The following is a 17531-nucleotide window of genomic DNA, read 5'->3' as shown; positions in this document are numbered from 1 at the left end:
GGACCGCTTCGGTCAAATTCAAACCACTTTGGATTTGCTTAAGGTGTGCTTCGACAAGCAAAGAAATAACTATATTAATGTATTTTTTAAATTTTTTTTAAATTTTTTTCAATTTTTTTAAGTTTTTATTTTTTAACATTATCGGTATATATTTGTATATATAAATATCTAATTTATTTATACTAAATTAAAAAAAAAAAATTCCAAAATCTTCCCCTCAAATCGACTGAAACACCGAATTACATTATTTTTCTCACCAAACCTAAAAAGACTTTAACAAAATTGCTTTTAACAACAACAACATAAATATGCGCCAATATCACAGGTACCGATCCATCTTTAATCAAAAGAAAGGACTATTCAATTGGTTAATTCATTAACCACTACACCACATTTCAATGACACATCACACACGTAAAGAGGGGAATTTCAATGTGTGTTGAATAAAAGGAAAAGAAGAATCACTGCTTGTCATATGCTTTATGGCACCACAACATTGCACAAAAAAGTGAAAAGCGGAGTCCAAAAGAATGATCAGAAGAAAAATACAAAAGAACCACCAAAATCACCAGATAGCCCTAATTCGTAAATTAACAGTTCCTAAAAGAAATATCACCTCCCGACCAAATATTTCTCCCTCTCTCCTCTCTTTTTCTCTCTCTACATGAGGTCCTCTCATGAATTGCAACAAGCTGACTTCGCTGGAGGTTGACCATTCGTTACCGGTACTTCCCCTCCTCCTGGGATCCTAATGGCTGGCTGCATTCAATAAAAAAACACACAAAACCTTCAGACCCATTTTCACACGACCCCAAATATCAATTACAAGTAATCATTCTGCAAACTTGATTTGGTGAGCAACCCATGAAACAATTTACTTGAATGGAAATTCTACCTCTGGTCTAGCATCAGTATCTGCAAGTCTTTGCTTTATGTCCCTAGCTATCGAAAAGAAAACCTGCTCTACGTTTAGATTTGTCTTTGCACTCTGCACCATAACATAATCTTCTCTTTTAAGAGAAATATTCCAAAAAGACTGGCTAAACTAACTTTTTAAGGGTTCAGAATGCAGTTCTCTCTGATAAATAAGGAGTACAAAATGTGCTGAACCATAGAACTTACAGTCTCAAAAAATTTGATTCCAAATTCATCAGCGAGTGCCTGGCCCCGAGATGTAGGTACAGCCTGAGCTACAAAACCAAGTTTAATCCATATAGGCAAATGTTGTGGCTAATTATAATGATATAAATACAATCGAAAAGCTCTCTACTTGTTTTTTAGTTGGACAGTAAAAGAGAAACTCCAGCTGTAAAATGAAGCACATTACCCTTTTGCTCTCATCCATATCAGCCTTGTTACCAACTAATATCTTGTTGACATTGTCAGAAGCATGCTGCTCTATGTTTCGAATCCAGTTCCTAATGTCTGCAAATTCAAATGTTGGCAAATTGAAATATCTAATGTACAAAGGGAGAATACATATGAATCCAAAGGACTCCAGAAAAACTATAGTCCACTAGATCATCACTGTCATAAAGTGGACCAACCATTGGAGTTATATTCACTCTTGGTAAGTCCGGTTCTCCACCAACACACTATTTCAATGGACTATGGTTTTTCCAGATTGCATTGGGTTATAGCAAACTTCGCCAGTTAATGGAGAGAAACAAAAGATAATGAAGGCATGGATCCGCAAATTTGGATCCTTGAAAACAAGAGCAGAAGGGGGCAGTGGATACTGTTGAAAGAGGACTCGTCAGTAACGTCATACACCAGTAAAATACCCATAGCTCCCCTGTAATAAGCTGTGAAGCAAAAGGTCTGCTTAGTAATTAGCAGGTAGTTCGGTTTAATAAACATTAGAAAAACAGGAATAACAGTCGAAAGCTTCACATTATATTGTTTGAACAAAAGAGAAGGTCCAAAAATTATCCACTCACCCGTGAATTCCAGTATATTTTTTTCAAATGATTACTATTAATATCAGGTTTCAACTGGCTAGAAATATAACAATTCTATAACCTAAGAGGAATAGCAAAGAACCACAGCAGTTTCTTAACCAACAACCTGTAGTGATTGTCCGGAAGCGTTCCTGACCAGCTGTGTCCCAAATCTGCAGTTTGATACGCCTGCCATCAAGCTCAATGGTTCTGATCTTAAAGTCAATCCTGCAAGGCACCACCAGTGCATTAGGGCAGAGTATCATATTACAAACATTGCTGACGTGAGAGAGAGAAAGAGAGAGAGAGAGAGAGAGAGAGAGAGAGAGAGGAGCACACCCTATGGTGGTGATAAAACTGGTCGTGAAAGAGTCATCAGAGAAACGCAACAATAGGCAACTTTTTCCAACACCTGCATACAGTTAAAAAAATGAATAATAAAATATGAAAACAGAGAAAATTATCAGCATGATAAAGAATCATAGAAACATCAAATATAATATGGAATATCCTTCATAACATCAAATATAGTAAATGGTAGACCACATACCTAAAAGCCAAAACAGATGACACATATGTTGATTGACAAATAAATATGAAATGCTCCACATGAATTTTAGGTCATAATATTCTCTTCGAAAGGTGAGTCAATCATAATTCTCAATTAGAATTTTCTAATGGGTGTGGTTTCTATAAGGTTGCAACCTTAAACAATCCAATTAAGGTGCACCTCCAAATTTTATCATAACATGTAATTTTGGTGTAAAACATTATTAGAATTATTTGAAAATCTATTTTCATATCTAATTATAAAATTTTAAACTAAAAAAATGGTTAGAATCAAGTAGATCTATAAACATATGAAAATCTTGAAAATGGACAGTCTAGATAATGTGTCGCAAGATGCACTATTTCTAAGACTCAAAATCTTATTTTTTTTTATATTCAAACATCTCGATGTGGAGGTGATCAATTGGAGGGTTTTTCAACATTAAAATAACTTTTTCCGATATATTTTTGAGGTGCATCTATAATTCTACATTTTAAGGTTGCAACCTTACATAAACTTTTTCCTTTTCTAATTGGAAGAAAAAAACTATCTTCTCTACAGCGTCAGAAACACTCTTCCACTAGTGTCCACTTCTTATGATGCATAATTTCAATTGAAATTTGAAACAAAATGGTGAAACTACATAACCATCTTAAAACCACAGCTGACAAAGGTGATGCATACCATAGTTACCTAAAACCGAATTGACTTAGGAATCTGAAGCACAGAATCGCTGCGGCGGATGATTCCTATTTTCGAATCGACGTCCGTACAAGAGAAATGATGGGGGACAAGATTCCTATTCTTAGGAATCGACATTTGACCAAATTCGAGATCCCTATAGAGATGAAATCAAGATTCCTAGCTTTTTGGGATGGAGTTTCCAACCTAGTTGGAATCGACTAATATGGAATCGAGATTCCTTCATTTATGGAATTGCGATTCCGACATCTTTGGAATCAAGAGGGAACTGAGAGGGAAACAATACATGTCTCAATACCTTCATTGACTAACATGCCATACATGCATGTTTATATTTTTTGTATTATATTATTTCTAACATCTTGGAGTTGCAATCTCTCCATTAAATCAATACAATGCATAGTTAAAGAATTAAGTAGAGAGCGTGGACCATCACTTCGGTTTCTATTGGTCATTTCATGCCAAAAAAGATTACACCTTGTAGCTTGAGATTGAGTGTCTAGTTCGAGTAGTTTGATGCGTTGAAAACTTCTAAACATCACTTATAAGAGAAGCAAAAAGAAAACAAAAAGAGGGAAGTGGTAGAATTCCGGTAAATGTTTCAACAAGTGTAGAATTGAGATTCACCAAATTGCGGAATCGAGAATTAGTAAATACTGGAAGCGAGATTCTATAAGTATTGGAATCGGTATTTCTAAAATAAGGAATCGAGATTCTAAAGTTCACAGAAATGGGTTCCATGAAGATTCCTAGTCAGAATCGCCGAATTGGGGTTCCGACCTAAGGTGAGAGATTTGGGTAACTATGATGCATATTGTTAATTGTCATAAATAGCGGTCCTTTTCAATTCTCACTATGCTCTTCTCTAGTTTTCTGTCATATAGGCCCTTGGCATACTTTTTGTCTCTTACAATTTCAATCCTGGAAACAAGTAGATTTTATATGAGCGCATAGGTGCTGCTCTTCATGCCAGAACTGTTACAGAATAAGTCCATGAAAGCTGGATCCACAATTGCAGAATTTCAGATAAGAAATGGGACCTCTTCCAATCAAAATTTCAGAAACATAAAGATATAGAATACCTTGAGTCCCTTAAGACTGATGAACTTCTCCCTAGCATTTTAGATACAGAGGTTTACAGCATCTTATGAGATTTTAAAATAGATTACAAAATTTCACTGGGAATCACAAATTGAGCAACAAATAAAGGAGCATAACCCCAAAAAAAATGGAGAGAGGAAAATAAGATATAGGTCAGATTTGGGAGTTTCCAACCTAGGAGGGACTCCCTCGAAACTCCCTCGTGGGTGAGAAATGTTTTGCAATTGGCTTCCCTACACCTATGGGAATAGGCAAACAGACTCCCCTTACTCTCTGTATTTTTTTACAAGGTTGAAATATGTCCCTTTTAGGTGTGGTTTATAAAAGGTGTCACCTAAAAATCAAAGTAAGGCGCGCCTCCAAATCCCGCCGATAGATACAGTTCCTCTGCTGGGAACCCCTACAATGGCTTGAAAATCTATTCCCAGCCATCATTATGAAATATAAACTCCAAAAATGGTGCACATCAAGCAGATTTATAAACACTTGAAAATCTTGAAAATGGATGGTCCAAAAAAAAAGTTCCAAGATGCACTATTTTAAAGATTTGAAATCCTTTTTTTTTTTTTTAACCATACAACTCAAGGTTGAGATAATCAATTGGAGGGTTTTCAAGCGTCAGAACAAATTTGAGGCGTCCCTTACTTTTATAGTATAAGTTTATGCCTTTTTCCCTTATACAAAATTAGCAAGCCTCCAGTGATATTTCAGTTTTTTCCAGGCACATCCAATGACATTAAATGAATCTACTTCTAGTATCAAGGTCCTTGAGAAGAAATCAAAGAAACTTTTGAAGCCCTATCACAAGGGGTCATGCTTCTGCCTCTGTCCCCGTTGCAATAATCAAGAAGCTCTCAAAAAATAAAGAGAGTCCTACCATGTATCAAGGTTATCTTTGATGAAGCCTTTTACTCCGGATGGCTTGTCATTCATCCAGGAGAGCTATTATTTAAGCCTTAAGAAACCCCAAGAAGGCTCTTCCACAAGGTCCTTGGTGGAACCACACATCATCATGTTTATTCAAACTACTGTGTTCTGAAACCAAAGAACTCTTGGCGCCTGAGGACCTAAATGATCATGAACTCGCTAATAAGTTCTCTCAAGTAAACTATTGAAAAACAAAAATCAAGTTCTCCTAAGTTCAAGCAATCCATCAAGATCGCCTTCAAGATCTTGTTGTTCCTTTGCCTCTCCAAATAACCGCAGAAAACAAATCCAAACAAGGCAGCCTCTTTAAGGCAACCAACCAAGTGGAGATTAATGACCCCTCAATAGTCATGCACGACTAAGGAGTAAGGAGACCTTAAACAACTTAAACAACAAGTATTGAACTCTCTACATATAGGACAATATAAAGGACTGGAAACAAATTTCTTTGCATCATTTGGAATCCGCCATCCTTGCTATGCATCCTGACACAGGCAAATATTTGGCATCCCATTCTCTGGAGATGGTATATGGTAAGAATGTTTTGTTGAGTAGCAACCCAACTAAAGACAGCCACCTAGAGAGCTGATTAGCATTCCAAACATAATATCTGAAGAAACTCTTCTCCCCTTCCCCAAGATCACTTTCAAGAAGGATCTAATAAAAAAATGGCATGGAACAGAAAGTGAGTGTTCCAAACTTCTTCCATTCATCAAATCTCTGCCAGAAGACCAAGTCCACTACCATCCTTAAAGCAGAACCTAGTACCTCAAATCCTGCTCCAATGGAACAACTCCTTCAAGCCCCAACATCCATTCATGCTCATTAACACCCTATCTATTCCTCTCACTATTGTATCTAACTACAATTATAATTTGCCTCAAAGGCTTTCACCTTCATATTTAAGGCTTGCAGATATCCTCCCATTTGACCAAGTGGTACTTGTGCCTTTTGTTGTCACCTCTATAAAAAAAATCCAGAGAAATCCTTCAATCAATCTCTCTTATTTCTCGGCTGTGCATGTGGTGACTTGATGACCAGGAATCCTCATCCAAACCCAGGAATCGTTCAGGGCCAGTCCAGTTCCAGAAGTATAGGAACCAGACTAATCCCCACCCCCTTAGGCTCTCTCAAAGGCTCCCCCTTTTCTTATTTTTTATTTTATTTCTTTTCTCATACCTATACATGCTTTCTAAAAGTTTTTTTTAACCCTAAAACCCCTTTCTTCATTTTTCTTTTTTCCTTTTTTCTTTTTTTTTGGATTTTGCCGAATCCCCAATCTGGACCGGAATCTGTGGGTGGGCCATCCACCCCACTAATTCGGTATTTTGAAACATTGCAAGACACCATAGGTTCCAATTTTGTGAGTAGACTCAGAAAGGAATTGGCTCTCCATGGTGCTAGCCTGTCTTAACTATTTTGAAAACTTCTTACCAATCAGTTCCCAAAGACTTCTCCAGGGCATAGCAGTAAATCATAATAGAAAAGGATGTGCCTGTCATCCCTTACATGTGTAGAACTGTATCAAATTAATCCTCACACAAACTGCCATTGACTAAGAATGTTAAGAATAAATTAAAACAGTGGTCATCAAATGGCTTCAAAACAAAATTATTTTAACAAAGACTAAACAATTTTTGCTTCACGGAACACAGCAAATAGTTTAAACATGTGCGGGATAGGGTTTTACAAAAATTAATAAAACATAGAAACTGGAAAATGGAGAACTCCCTGTAAGGGTCCTCTTCCCCATAAATGCTGAATGTGGAAGAATTAGAATAAAAATGATAACATGATTCACAGCCGAGGTTCTGCAAGAAAGACCTAATGCCAGAAGCCCAACAAATGCTTGACTGCCACCTTATCAAGCAAATCAAACACAACTCCATCCTCCCCTGTTAAAAGTTTCAGTTACCTAATCCATCAATGCATTAGTCTGTTTAACTCTTGCATTACATTATTTAGTAAAATCAGGACACGCCTTTTTCTTTCAGTAAAGTCTAGCAAAAACATTTCCACCAAGATCCCAGCATACATAGCTATTTCCAGGGACACAAGAAAAAAACCAGAAGCTTTTGAGTTAAACCATTCCAAAGTAAAACTTTGAAAAGTTGTAAATGTTCTGAATGTTTATGGGCTTGTTGATTGAATTTGAAGCCTTTCACAGGACATGGAGGTTAATTGGGCAAGTTCTCTCCTTAGAAAAGCCCAACATGTAGGTGTAGTGCAACAAATTCATTAAGGCACTTCATATGCAAATATATATTTTCTATCAGTGGGTAAATAAACTGAATACAAAAATGTCTTGAGTAGTACTCGTGGTAATCAATGCAAAGGGACGAAATTTTGGTGATTGACTCCTGAAAGGGTCTCTCAATGGTTCAATCTAGTAGCCATTTGACATGAGCAACCAAGGAAAAGAGTGTCCTGGCCACCCAAAAAACGGACTGGTGCATTATCGATGATAACCATACTCAATGCAAGGACCGCACATTGCAGTACCATGATGCTCTGTAACATACTTTGAAGAGTGGGCCACAGTTTTGACATATAGTCTACAAAAAGGGCATGATTTTGTGTATTGAGAAACATTTTGCAGGCAACGTGTACTGCCAAAGAAAACATTCTGAGAAAATGGCTACACCACCCTTATAAAATGTATTGCCCCAGAAACTGCATGCAAACTGTATTTCTAGAAAAACAGTTGATATCCTACCAACAGATTAACTGCTTTTACCTTTAGTGCACCATGTATCACGTGATCTCAAAAGTTGCAAGGAGTGGCAGGTCAAAAGTCAAGGACAAGGAGAAATATTCCAGAACAGTCCAAAATAGGAAGGGTGCCGCCTTAGGAGCCTTGACAAGTTTTGCACTAGAAGAAAAATGTCTCTCGAGAGGAAGTAGGAGCAACACAACAGTGGCGGAGAAAACACCAAGTGGTGGTGTTCACCAAAAGGAAGTATAAGTCCACATCATTTGGGCATTTGCAAGTGGGGTCAAGGTGTTAGCGCCTCTTTGGATATTTGGTAAGGATTTCCTCATATATTTGATTATGAAAATGCAATAGTGTCCCAATCTCACATGCTTCCATGAACAAGTAGAAATCTTAATTAAAAAAAAAAAAATCCAAAAAGAGTAGTTTTCTCCCAAAATCATGGAATCCTATTTCTTACAAAGAATATTGTCTCGATTATAAAGATCACCTGCAACCTCAACATTTAAGGGATTTCATAAAATGCAAACAAACTTCTAATCTAAAGTTCAGTGATAAATAACTTATAAAATCTATTTGAGTAAAAAAGGCATGACAATAGGTGTTTTAAATACTGTATTCCACAGGCACTTCTCTGTTTCGTTGCTATGAAGTTAACAGGACAGCTAAGGCATCCCAAAAGCAACATGCCTTCCAAGCACTTGTGTGGTTGTCTACCACTCTACCTTTAGGCCGAAAAAAAAAAAGAAAAGAAAAAGAAAGGAGAGAAAATGCACTTCTGCATGTCGTAAGAAACTTTACAAGTCACTCAATGTCAAATTTCACCATCCTTTACATGCAATGCCAATACCAAAATTTCATATATTACTCTAGTTCAAGAAACCCATGCCACAAGAACTTTAACAGCATTACCATTTTCATAGGAACACTTTGTAACCTCATGTCTAAATCAATTTACGCTTGGAATGATTTGGTATTAAGAAAGCTAAAGATAACATCCAAAAGAATTTGCAAAATGGAAGGCTCCTTAAAAGTAAATTCCCCTTTCAACTGGATCGGTGATACATTTAACAGTAGTCGGGACAAAAAAAAACTTAGAAGCATCAAGAACCATGAGAGGAACATCTCGTCATAATTCACAAATATTTCTTGCCCTTTTTATTCAGATGAGCAGAAAAACACAAATAAATGAAATGCCATTCTTATAGAGTATACACCAACATTATTCCTATGTAATCTTCATTATTTCCAACCAAAAAACCTACTAGGATTTGTGGCATGCGAATCATGTGAAGAAAAGTTTCAATACTAAGGATCATGAATTCCTCATTACTGCACTCTGCTCTCTGCACTCCATACCAATAACGTAGCTCAATTAATGGCAAGATTAAAGGATTTTAAAACACACTGAATATAACTTTTCATTATGTCCATTGAGCCATGCTCTCTCTTCAAATTTCTTGTTGTTTGCTCTTCTCTTGAACAGTTTTTATTATCTCCATTTCTTCTTCCCTGCTTCATGGCACTCCAACCCAATGGATTTGCCTTTCACATTAGGTATTGCCTTTTTCTCCCTTCCATTTTCCACCACTATCTTGTCTTATTTATTTCATACAGTTAAGTTCAATTTTCCCATAACCACTTCCAACACCTCCATGACACTGTCATGGTTTCATGATATTGTTCCATCCACCCACCCTCCCCACTACCATAGCTTATGTTTTAATGATTACCTAACTTATACCACTCAAGCATTATCAGTTTATCACCTTTTAACTCAAAATTTATATGATCAACATAATTAGGTTCTTCCATGTAACTAATCTTCTGTAATGTTCTTTCGCTAGAATGATCTCTTTTCCTTTCATTTTCACCGAGAAGCATTGAGTTCTTTTTTGTAATTTGGAAATCCTTTGTTGAAGTAACTAACCTATAATGTTAAAAAACAGAGGTGGCCGCCTAGGCGGGTGCCTAGAAACACCTTTGTGCGTTTTTTTCTTTTCGTGTGTGTGTGTGGGGGGGGGTTGTTACATCAATTTATTTCGAACACGAGACATTTTTTTTGCACTATAGTATATTTATTTCAAACAACAATATCCCAATCACTTCAAATACATACATGAAGGAATGAATATACACAATACTTTTTTTTTACTTTTCACACAAATTCTTTGCTTCGTAATATGAAACGTATATTGCATTGAACCATAGTCAAATTTCGAATAACTTTTTGTGGGGTTCAGCCAAATTATTTACTTTTCTTATAATTAATCCCCCATCCAACCAAAACATGCAACTAACCCTAATTGTAAGGGTCCCTTGCACATTTAGTACCACATATCGGCACGACTAGTCCTTTTATCATCAACAGTCATTTCAAAATCACGTTTAAAGAATAAAAAAGCCATCAATGGAAATCACAAGTCAATTCTTCAAATTAAACATTAATTGCTCCTAATTAACCATCAATTGCCATTAGAGTGGCCAAAAATCAGTGATATAATCCCAAAACCTATAAGCCCCATTAATAAGCTTATTAAGGGAGCTTACACTTTTTGGGGGTTTTGGGGGGTCAATTGCCCCCCACCCTCCTCTCTTTAAAACCGTTTTCCCCCCTTTTCAAGGTAAGGTGGGGTTGGAGGGGGAAGCACTTTTTTCTATAGTTGTTGGAAATGCCTGTGATTCCAAATCGTTTCAGGAATCGGAATCGCGTGTATCAGAAGTTTCCTAATCTTGGAATCATTGTCCGTACGATTCGGAATTACGAATCCTGATTCGCACTATATCTTAATTGTGTTCCAATGAAATAGGAATCATGTTTCCTATTTGTAAGAATCGATGTCCCTTCCTGATGGAATCGAATTTCATACTATATGGCTTGACCCCACATGGCCCAGTGGATTTTGGAATCGCGATCCGATGAGATTGGAATTGTGATTCCTAAGAATATAGAATCGTGATTCCTAAAATTTTAGAATCGTTGTCCCCATCAGCTTGGAATCAAGATTCTCACCATTCAGGAATCGAGATTCTCTCCATACTGAAATTGCATACCAATCCCCTTCGGTATATGAGCGAAGTATTCAGAAAGTATTTAAATTTTATCATTATTACAAGATTGAATTTGGTTTGTATATATTTAGTCCAATTATCAATGTCAACATTTATGATATCTTTGTCAACAATCCCATACAATGGACTCAATCAACCAACAATACAATCCTTCGCCTAAAAGGCCTGGAGCTGGCCTACAACATACAACTAGTGAGAGCAAAGGTGAGCTCCCTCTATCTCCTTTCCTTGAATTATAAAATAAGTAGATGACATAGAAATTCTTCTTTGTTAAATGTAGTTTTGACTTTTGAAAATTGAGTTCTTCAGATATTTAATGATTGATTTAACTTAAAAATTTGGAATCAACGTTTTGCACAAGTAGAATCGCATTGTTGTGTAGCTAAGAATCACAATGTCTGCGATATAGAATCTTGATTCCAAATAACATGGATTCGCAATTCCTAAAAATTTGGAATCAACGTTTCACACAAGCAGAATCGCATCGTTTTGTAGCTAAGAATCACAAAGTTTGTGATATGAATCTTGATTCTAGGCTTCCAGGAACCGAGATTCACAAAGTAAATTGAATCATGTTTCGAGAAACTTGGAAACGTGATTCCTTTCTTTCAGAATCGAGTTTCGTCTTGGGAAACGCAGGATTGAGATTCCAAAACGGAATCGTTACCCCAGTGGGCGATTCGGGTAACTATACTTTTGTCGACTTGGCCAAGGGCCTTTCTCCACCCTTGGCCAAGTTGTTCCAAGGCACTGCCTAGGCAACGCCTTGGACGCCCATGTAGACATTTTGGCTAGCGGTCAGGCGCCCGAATTTTTGAACATTGGCTACCAAAAATACAAATTGCCATTTCATTCAAAAACTAAATTGATCGCTAAAGGGTACCTAAACCAAATTAAAAAAGCCAAGTCAAACCACATACCCAATAAACTTTCTACATCTTATCATTAAATTCACAAAAAAACGGCATTCAAAAAATTGGTGAATTGATTCGGACCACCCGATTTGTGGCTCGGAATTGGAGGAAACCAGTCGAAGACCGCAACCAAGAAACTAGCCCTTTTTATCTATAAGTAATTAGGGGCCATATTTATGTAAAAAACTAAAAAATGACCCTTCAATCGAACGTTTCTCATTTCTCTCCCATTTATCAATGATTTCTTGTGAAAATTGAAGGGTTCTCTTCGTTGTCTAATCCTTTATAAGATATTTATAGAAGACTTGTGGGAAACAAATTCCAAATTGACAAAATCAGAGGTAAAAATTACAACTTTTTTTTTTTTTTTTCCAATTTTCCATGCTTGATCTGCCATTTTTCTAATTTCTCTGTTGTCTTTCAATAAGTTTTTATGATATTAGATCCCTTTTGTTCCATTGTTCAATCCTGTGTCATATCCATATGAAAGATTTTTCGATCTAGAGTCCGAATAGAAGAAATCTACGCTATGAATTTTGGCGGTTTTTTCCCTTTTGACCTTATTTTTTCAGTCAAACCTATGCTTGTTTGATTTAAAATGACTTAAATCTGTGTATGTAAATTGTTTGAAGATCTAAATCAACAATTTTAAATCAAAATATGCAATATTTTTTAAATAATTTCAACAGTTTGTCGAGTCTGCCGATCCCACTTGGAACCTGTAGGTGACTGGTTGGACCTAATGGTCCAATTTTTTTGAACACAAAAAAATAAAAATAAAAGTATAAGATGAACATATAGCTTGCACGATCACCAACAAATCAAACTAACGATCTTATTCAAGATTGCAACACATAGTACCAATCATGCAGGTGTGGATCTGAAAACAAAGAGAAAAAAGAGAACCAATTGGAATTGAAGAAGGCTTCAAAATCATGTTAGAACATTGGGCAAGCATGACACTTCTCCTTTAGGGGAGTTGATCTCAAAATTTGATGATAGTTTTAGTGATACCATTGGGCCTATGTTTGACGGGTGTTCAAGAGCAAGGCCAAAGTTGTCTTATTGTGCACCTCCCATTGCTAGGGCGCCCAATATCCTTATGGCATGATGTACACCTCCTATTGCTAGTTGCCCAATATCCCAATGGAATGACCCCATTAAAACAACTTTTCCCTCTAAAGCAACTATTCAAAATGGAGCTTGACATGGAAGGGGGGGATGATAACAAAAGGGAGTTGGTGCGGCATTTGAAGTAGGTGTGGGTGAGGCATTCGAGTTTAAGTGGCTTTGGTGTTGGACAAAGGAAAGAGTATTGACAAAATTTTGCTTAGACAAGATATGCCTTATTTGCAAGATGGAATACCAATTCATATGGTCTTTAACCCATCACGTGCTCGTGCTGCCCTGTACAAGAATGTAATACGAAATGCCATTATTTCATGTGATGATCAGGAGATCACGAGTTCAAACCTGATCGGGGCCCGTTTGTACTTCATATGTCCAACTCGCCGAGTCTCAATATACCCGGCAGGTTTGTCCAATTTCAAAAACTCGTAAATCATCAGAATCTTACCAGGTGAGGGACCCTGCTATGTTATTTTCTTAGAGAACTATCCGAGTCATAGTGAGACTCGACTGAGTTGGACAAGTACCTTGGGCTAGGACCCTTGCAAGTTCTGACCCCCGTCTGAGTTTTAAATCACTACGTTGTATTATCTCATTGCTCTATGAAAAGAACAACTCATTGCATTTAATCTTACTCTTAATTAAAATGGGTAGGGGAACTCAGTTCTGCAGACTAAAATAAATAAATAAATAAATAATATCATCAGTGAGACAACTTGATACTGCTGGATAATTTCTGGGGGACGTTCAAAAGTGGTGACTGGATGAGCTGTCTCTGGAGCTATTCAGGTTGTTTCATCAATGCAACTAGTTGTTTGTGTCTATATGGAGGCTCATAAATATTTGCTGGGATAAGGCTCTGATGATTATGATGATGATGGAGGCTCATAAATATTTGCCAAGTTGCATTTGCCAAGCTGTGAATCCCCAAGAATACAATTGGAGTCTAAGATAACTAGTATCACATATAAAGAACCACTTTTTTGTGCTTCATGATCAATTTGGAGAAACTTATTGCAGGAAACAAGAAAACCTTAGGTAACAGCTCCATCCCCAATACATAGGAAGTTTTTATAGAGATTTTTTGAAGACCCAAATGCAGTCTTGAAGAGATGATAAATCCTTCAGTAATATGAAAGAAGAGCTTCTAATATTTAACCAAAGATCCAATTTTGAAGAACACTCCAATTAATTCGCTTAGGAGTAGCCTGCTTGACAAATGTTTTGCACAATGTGTTTACGAGTTACCATTGATATTCCTTCTAGATACACAAAATTGCCAACCACCTCAACCAAGTAATGAAGGGCCTCCCGTGTGATATTTCCTTTTATAAGTCAGAAATTTACCCAAGCCCACACTTTTATCTCCAAATACTGAATGGTTCCCCTCTTTTAAAACTGACCATAAGAACCTCGGAATTCATAATAAATACATTTGCTTTATTGCACTTTCTGCAAGATCAAGGAACTATCAAGAAAACTTGCAGTGCCTGATACCCAATAATAGTGCATATCCTTTAGTTCCTGCAATTTTTCCTCAAAAAGAAACTTTAGATCTATGTCCTATACTCCTATCATCCAGTACACTAGATACCAATAGGCATTATCAAGCATCTCAAACAGCTGCCTAGAAACAATTACAAACATATACTTATCATAGTTAGGTGGATAAACAGGAGATATCAGAAGGAGAGAAACTAGATCAGACTAGTCCCACGACTAGACAGGAAAGAGAAACTTTGACTAACCCAAAAAGTTACCATGCATGCACTCCCATGAACATATGTCTAGTTTTAGACAGAATAGAAATTCAATTAAAAGGAACAGAAAAAAAAAATCACTCCAGAAAATAATCTGAGTCCTAAAATAGAAACAACAGTTCAAGGTCTATGGAACACCACCTCTTTCCACAAAAAGGGCAACAGACCATCTCTCTCCACATATGTGAGGGCATGCAATTGTGATTGCCATTTTGGTAACCCACCAAGAAACAAAGTAAAAAGTAAGAAACAACAAAATATTGGGTGCCAATGGTAAAAAACAATGGCATTTCTCAGCACAAGATTTGATTAAAACCATATCACTAGAAACAATTAGTACGGTAAGTTCAGGATGGTTATCATGGAAATGACAGTCCTCTGTCATCAATAATTCATGACAAACCATGCTTAACTAGCAATATGGATCACATCAAAGAGCCAATAGTACAATATACTAGAGCTTCCAGCTAATAAATGATCAATATTTAACTACGAACCTGCAATTATCTAGAAATCACATGTGATTCCCAGAGAAATCCACAAACCATTTCCAAAAGCATGCAAGCTCACTAGCGTAGTCAGTAAAATAAGAAGTAGATCATCGTTTACCTTCCTGATCATACCCATGCATCATGACAATGTAGTAGGGTTCATGCAAAAGGCAATAAACAATTGAGAAGGCCTACTTCCACATACATGCGTTCCCATCACGGAATTATATCACCAACTACGAATTCAACAAGTCCTGTTCAACAATCTCAATGAAATCCCTTCAAATATAACTGATTGGTTGATATTAGAAATCAGAATTCATTCCCTACTAAGTCCTCAATAATACTCCAGTGATATTTTTATATTCCTATGAGGGATGTAAAGAAATATTAACATAGGAGAACCATATGAAATGATCCCCATAACTACTCATCCAATATGATTGTAACAAGGGTTTGTCTTGCAAAGTGTAACCTCTTCATCAGAAATTGATCACATTGCTCCCCTAAAATGTTTAGGTTCATAACATTTTAAAAGAACAGATGCTTTGGAATGCGCACACAGAATGTATCCATAACAAAATCAATGAAAACATAGAAAGAAGGCACCAAACCCTAATAGAGAAACTAAAAATGGTAAGAACATCATCAAAGGCACACCATTGCTCCATTAAAACCCGAAAGAGATCAAAATCTGAGATGCACTTCAATCCAACTAGATAAAAATGCCCACAAAATTAACCTAATCCGATAACAACCCTAATCAGAACAACAATTCCATTGAACAAAAACAGAATTGAAATTGGGAATTCAGAGTAACATACCACTATCACCGATCAACAAAAGCTTTATGAGATAATCATAATCAGCCCTAGCCCTAGCAGGTGCGGCGGCCATGGCAAAAATCCCTCCAAATGTGAACCTGTAAAATGATGAACAGTGAAAAAACAGACTCGGGAGGGAGAGAAAATGTCTTTTGAAAAGATAAACAAAGCTTGCAGGAGAGAGAGAAAACAAAGTACAAAGGAATGGTTAAAATACGAGGAAAATAGATCTCAATAATGGGAGAGAACTCTGAAAAGATTAGGGCAACACAAGGCAGGATCTCTGTGAAACCTTCGAATCTATTAATCACCTGAGAGACTCTGCCCTGCGTTCTAGAGAGAGAAAGAGAGAGGAGAGAGAGAGAGATGGCAGCAAAGTTGGGTCGTTGAATATATAAGGAGGGGAAAAATGAAATGTAGAGAGAGAAAGAACAATGCTACGAAGAACAACCCCAACTCGGCAGAGAGAGAATCGACTCGTCTAACGGTTAGAGGGAGATATTCAAATTGTTCAATAAAAAAAAAAATAAAGATCGATAAAGGGTATAGTCATCTTAAAAATTACAAAAAATTGCAATTTGTGTTGGAAGACCTTCTAATTGATTATTTTGGTCTTGGCTATTAGGGTTACGAAAAAAAGTTATGATTTTAAATCCTAAAAATTATATATTGTAAAAGATTATTAGACCATCTATTTCTCCTTCAGTATTTACGGTAAATACTAATCCACAAGATCTGTATTATATTGTAAGACTCAAATTTTATAGTCAATATTGAAAATTGATTTTAGAAAGATTTCTAATGTCTAAAATACTCTCCCATTATTCAAAATGACGTTTTATTTTATTTTCATGAAACGTAGCTTATAAAAACTGCATGCCAAAGAAGAGGCAGTCAAACTAGGTAAAGAATGAGCCGACGCCGTAGAGAGAGAACTACCTTAAAAAAACTCGGTAGAGAGAAACTCCCAAAAAAACTCGGCAGATAGATATAAACTCGGTAGAGAGAGAAACTCCGAAAAAACTCGGAGCGGAGAGAGAAACTTGTCCAGAAGAAAGCGTGGGCGGCGGACACGCGGCTTTGTTGCCACGTCAGTTCCCTGATTGTTTGAAGCATGAGAATTGGTTAAATTTGCTCCATTCAAATGGACGTATCAGGGACATAATCATCCAACCAATTCAACAAGTGATCATCGTCCATTCAATCCATCTTCTTACTGATTTTAAAATTTCAACGTATGTGATTGCTCAGAAGTCTCGGTGATTTGAAGATCAAATAAATGAAAGAAAGCAAAGTAAGTAGTTTGAAATGGGGTTGAAGTTTATATAAGGCTTAGGCTTTTATGGAAAACAAAAAAGCCTCAACTCAAATCTTTGTTTGGAAAGTACTTTCGGAAGGAGAAATCTCCG

The 17531-nt window shown here is 36.6% G+C and overlaps 1 protein-coding gene across 7 annotated transcripts; it reads right to left on the bottom strand.

Annotated features, from left to right (window-relative positions):
* Window positions 1-419: 419 nt before the first annotated feature.
* On the bottom strand, window positions 420-16462 carry LOC18438346 (ras-related protein RAB1BV). 7 transcript variants are annotated; one of them, XM_088873737.1, is made up of 10 exons: window positions 16340-16462; window positions 16123-16220; window positions 14949-15552; window positions 2280-2352; window positions 2068-2168; window positions 1740-1805; window positions 1328-1425; window positions 1123-1185; window positions 896-988; window positions 420-759 (listed from the first exon to the last, which is right to left on the bottom strand). In XM_088873737.1, exons 3-10 carry the CDS (start codon window positions 15211-15213, stop codon window positions 676-678), a joined length of 843 nt encoding a protein of 280 aa, XP_088729863.1. In that variant the 5' UTR covers window positions 15214-15552; window positions 16123-16220; window positions 16340-16462; the 3' UTR covers window positions 420-675. The 7 variants fall into 7 exon arrangements, with proteins under 7 accessions (XP_088729863.1, XP_088729864.1, XP_011625010.1 ...); XM_088873738.1 differs by having other exon boundaries at window positions 16415-16462; XM_011626708.3 differs by lacking the exon at window positions 14949-15552 and having other exon boundaries at window positions 16321-16462.
* Window positions 16463-17531: the final 1069 nt, after the last annotated feature.

This window comes from Amborella trichopoda, chromosome 8 (assembly GCF_054954075.1).
Source record: "Amborella trichopoda isolate Santa Cruz 75 chromosome 8, AtrichopodaSantaCruz75HAP2 v2.0, whole genome shotgun sequence".
In the NCBI taxonomy this organism is placed as follows: domain Eukaryota; kingdom Viridiplantae; phylum Streptophyta; class Magnoliopsida; order Amborellales; family Amborellaceae; genus Amborella; species Amborella trichopoda.
The sequence above is the reverse complement of the archived record's forward strand: the minus strand, read 5'-3'. Positions and strand labels throughout refer to the sequence as shown.